Below are 4,942 nucleotides of genomic sequence, written 5' to 3'. Positions count from 1 at the left end.
TCCATCAATATTACATATCTCTAATTAATCAAATTATTTTGACCAACATTAGATAGAATTAAGGGAATTGTTTACAAAAGTTAAATTGATGACTCAGCGACGTGTATCAGCGATGATCACACAAGGGGAAAAAACAGAGAAAAAAATAACACAAAACATAGTACAAATGTTAAATCAGAAGAAACAAGCGAATTGACTTTCTATATAGTTAACCAAATGAAAAGAAGATATATTTTAATACTTAATGATTTTATCTAAGAACAAAAATGTGGCCACTAACATACCAACTATATTCTGACCCAACCTGATTTTATCTAAATATTTTTGTTTTATATTTTTCAAAATTAAATTTTTAGTTTTTGTATTTTTTTAATCATATTTGTATTTTCTTTGTAATCATATTATGTTAAATATCAAAATTTATTCTAATTAATTAGAATCCTTAATTTTATCTTAAATAAAGGAAAATAATAGTTAGGAAAACTTATATCAATGGGTCATGTTCGCGTAGATTTTTGTTTGAATAAATAAGAATATTGGTGCAGTTACAAATTTGGTGGTTATTAATTAAGTTTTTGAACTATAAGTTGAAAAACAAAACAGATTTGTTTGGTTAAATAAATGTTTTTGAATTATGTTTGATTTTATTTATCAAAAATCCCATTGATTTTATTTATCAGAAATCCCACCTTTGATACATATATGACTTTTCACACATAAAACAAACATATATTTTTAAATTGTTCCACATACACAATATTTTCATATAAAAGAAAAAAGAATTCTCTAGTCGACAGTTTCTAAAGGAGTAATGAATCGTGCATAATATGAAAATTAAGTAGAAAGTGGTTATACAACATTTTAATTAAACACAAGAAGTTAGTTATTATTAATAGAATAGATGAATAATTGGACATAACATTTCTCAACTGATCATATGATCTTTTTTTAATAGTATTGATTGAATCTTGTCCTTACCTTTTTACCATTTTTAAAAACCCTAGGAGCATTAAAATTATACTAACAACTAACTTTTTACCAATATAAATAAAAGTTGAAAGATGATTAAGAAAAAGGCCACATTTTCTTACAGATAACAGAATGCCACATTTCTAACTTCTCTTAATTTAATATGCGTTTCTCTTTGGTGGAATTAATAGGACATGTCATGTTGCTTTGCCAAGGATTAGAGATGAAGAAACAAATAAAACTGACTGTGTACGGTGGTTCACCATCAGAGTCAAATGTTGAGACTTCTGACATCCATAGTCAAATGTTGAATTAAATACATTTTTACATCATGAAACTATAGTATGATTTAACTGATGCATACATATAATTTTTGTCATTCAAGACTTCTTACACAATTTCGCATTTTCTTTAATTGTTTTTCTTTTATCAAGCTATATATATATATATGTGTGTGTGTGTGTGTGTGTGTGTGTGTGTGTGTGTGTGTGTGTGTGTGTGTGTGTGTGTGTGTGTGTGATTGCATCTTAGAAATCCATGCTACTCAGTATGATTCAACTGATGCATACATGTATTCTTTGTCATTCAGGAATTAAACTATTTTCTTTCCCAGAACATTATGCGTTTTGTCAGCATTTCATACACAGTTACATACACACTGGCATATTTCAATTTAGCCAATGACACAATACAAACGAGTAAAGTTCAAAAAAAGATACAAATTATGTTTTCTCAAAAAAAAAAGATACGAATTCTCATCTTGAGATCATAGTGGTTACCAACAAAAATGTCACAATGCTAATAACCTATTTGGTTAATATATTCTTCCCTAATCGATATTAAGTAACCCGCACAGTGGATATGGAGTATATATATGACAACGTAACAATTACAACACAAACATATATACTGAAGGAAAGGAAAACCAAATTAACTACTTCAAGCGTAGCTAAATGCTAAACATTTCCCACAGAAAGTGTCTCCAGATTATTGTCTTGCTTTCCAAAAAGAAAATAAGAATTTTGCTTTTTATTTACATTGATTCATCAATGGATATGTAGTTTTCTAAGAAAAACAATATAAGGAATTCTTTTTGAACAAAAAAATAAAATTAAGAATCTATTCATATAGGATAATTAATTATCACTGGTACAGTGAAGCTTCACTTGCATCAGAATTATGCTCCAAACTTGATTTCTAGCTCAATATCTTCACTGCGGGATCTACCCCAGTTTTACCAGATTCTCTTTTCTCCAACTACTGTCAGGAGATTAGTTAGATGAAATTCATTTCAATTCTTTTAAACAAACTGAAAACTATTCATGAAAGTGTTCATAATATCAAACACATAAAGAACAACCATAAGAGAAAATGGCTAAGATAAACTAAGATTAAAAGAAAAGAAAAAACAACTAAGAAAAACCCTAATTCCAAAATTCAAGAACGCCCCAGAGCCCTAATTCAAGAACACTCCAAACTCACAAATGTGACTAATTAAAACTGTTGAGAGGAATTTGTCTTCCTGAATCATAAAAGTGGGAAACATACGATTTATTATTCAACAAGACATACAATTGATTCGCAAAGAAGGAAGTAAACAAAGCATTCAACACAAAATCAAACAGATTTCAACACAAATCAATAACTCCACAAGCTCTCTCCGTCGGAGTCCCCCGGAGAATCATCGGATGGAGGACATCCCATCCACGGCGGAGCCACCATCATCCCCTTGGCCATATCCTCTAGCAAACCAGGCATGTTCAGTAGCTCTTCTTCATCCACAAACTCAGTAGCTGAAGATCCCGCCCCGTCGCAATATGTCTCTTCCTTCTTTTCACCCTCCTTCATAGCAGCAGCCGCAGCACCAACCGTAGCAGCCGCCTTAGCCGCAGCCTTTCGGATATGATCTGCCGAAGATGAAACCGGAAGAGGGTAACTCCCGATGGACTCAGGGAAATTTAAGACCACGTTTCCGCCTTTAAGAGCTAAAGCCGCCACGTCATAGGCAGCGGCAGCCATCTCAGGCGTCGAATAAGTCCCGAGCCAAACACGTGTTGTCTTCTTAGGCTCTCGGATCTCGGAGACCCATTTTCCGCTCCGGCAACGGATCCCCCGGTAAACCGGATGTTTTTTCCGGCGAGAGGTCGATCCGGAGTCAGTGTCCATTAATGTATCATTATCACTACCACTTGTAGAAGTAGCAGCCGCAAAGGAAACAGTAGCAGTAGTGATAGTAGTAAGTGGACAAGATTTTTCACACGTGGCAGAGCTAGAGAGACTGACACCGCACGTGCGAGCTGAGACAATAGTAACTGACGATGAAGAAGCTTGGCTTATAGCTTTAGGTTCAGTGAAAGCATTATTGGGGTTGGTCATTTTTGAACAAAAAAAAAGTCATCTATAATGCGTACAGAGAGAGATATATGTAAGAAATCAGTGTACTGTGATATTATCAAATTTCACTTTTTATATTAGTTATGCATAATAATATATTTTCTAACAACTTAATCATTTTCACAATTTAACAGATTATTTTAATATTTTAAAATAAATAAATTAAAAATATTCATATAGACTTTTCTAAGAATAGACTCTAATAAAATCTTACTGTATCTTCTTAAAAGATATAAATATACATTTTAAAAATATATTTAGAGCATTATAATTATCTAAATAATTTCATAGTTATTATTAATTTAATTTAATTTCCACTTATATAAACAATTAAAATTTATAATATCGGGCATATACTATATGTATACATATTTTCCATTATTAAATAATAAATTAAATAAACAATATATATAGTTACAGGAAATTACGTCAAACAGTCTATTTTCTAAATTTTTGTCACTAAAAGAGCTTCCAATGAGAAAAATGATCAAAAAGTTTTCACTAAAGAATTAAAAAAATCTTCTACCCCTTACTTTATAATTATATAAATATAAATATAAAAATAACAATTAAAATTTTAGTTTCGAATTATATATTTTCAAAATTGAACTTTTATGAAAACAAATTTCAAAATTTGTTTTTAAATTTTCTTTTTGAAATTCGAAAATGCTTTCTGATACTATTTCTCAAATTTTATTTGGAATTTTTTTAGATTTATTTAGTTTAAAAAAAATGAACACACCTCCAAAACCCTCGTCCTTAACTCTAAACAATAATTCTATATTGATTAACCCTATAGGCATAAATGCATATTTTCCCTTTAATGAAATATTTTCTGGTCATTTTCTTCATTTGAGGATTTTTTGTGAAAAAAAAACTAAAACAGACTATCCTAAAAAAATTCTCAATAGTTAATTAACTTAATATATTAACTAACTTAATAAATTAATTCAATTTTAAATTATAAAATAAAATCAAAGTATATATAAAGAAAATAACAAAAATTCAAAGAATTTACAATATACTTTAATTAATTAAAATATTTTAAAACAAATATTAAGTCAACAATAATTAGTTATAATTTTAAACATTATTTAAAAAAACATTTAGATACTAAAAATTGATTTATATTTACTAAAATATTTAAATTTTTAAAATAATTATATTATTTATTATTATACTATTATTTGCGAAGTGATTTTTCGCTTTCGAGCTCTCACGTTAAAAGTTAGAGCGCTTAATATCGTTTATACCCTTAATGAATTATATATCTATATATTATATCGTTTATACACTTAATGAATTATTAGATTTTTTCTAGATTTTTTTTTATTTTTATTAGATTTTTCTTCTTCTAGGGATATCAAAGAGTTTTACCACTTTTTAATATGTTTTTCTTTCGACTATGTTATCACAATTTTCGTTTTTGATCTGGTATTTTGTTTGCTTTGTATTACTATTCATCATGATTAAGTTTCTTAAGATTGATATTTGGTTCTGTTTAAAATTACTCAGGTTAAGGGGTTGTGAAAGGCTAAGGTTCGTATTATAAACCATTATCTTATATCAACTTTGATCT

At 28.9% G+C, this 4,942-nt stretch overlaps 1 protein-coding gene across 1 annotated transcript; it reads right to left on the bottom strand.

Annotated features, from left to right (window-relative positions):
- Positions 1–2,364: 2,364 nt before the first annotated feature.
- LOC108826142 (ethylene-responsive transcription factor ERF026) lies at positions 2,365–3,345 on the bottom strand. The gene has a single exon (XM_018599521.2). It carries the CDS (start codon positions 3,343–3,345, stop codon positions 2,608–2,610), a length of 738 nt encoding a protein of 245 aa, XP_018455023.1. The 3' UTR covers positions 2,365–2,607.
- Positions 3,346–4,942: the final 1,597 nt, after the last annotated feature.

Source organism: Raphanus sativus, chromosome 9 (assembly GCF_000801105.2).
Source record: "Raphanus sativus cultivar WK10039 chromosome 9, ASM80110v3, whole genome shotgun sequence".
Taxonomy (NCBI): domain Eukaryota; kingdom Viridiplantae; phylum Streptophyta; class Magnoliopsida; order Brassicales; family Brassicaceae; genus Raphanus; species Raphanus sativus.
This window is presented reverse-complemented; position numbering and strand designations above follow the sequence as displayed.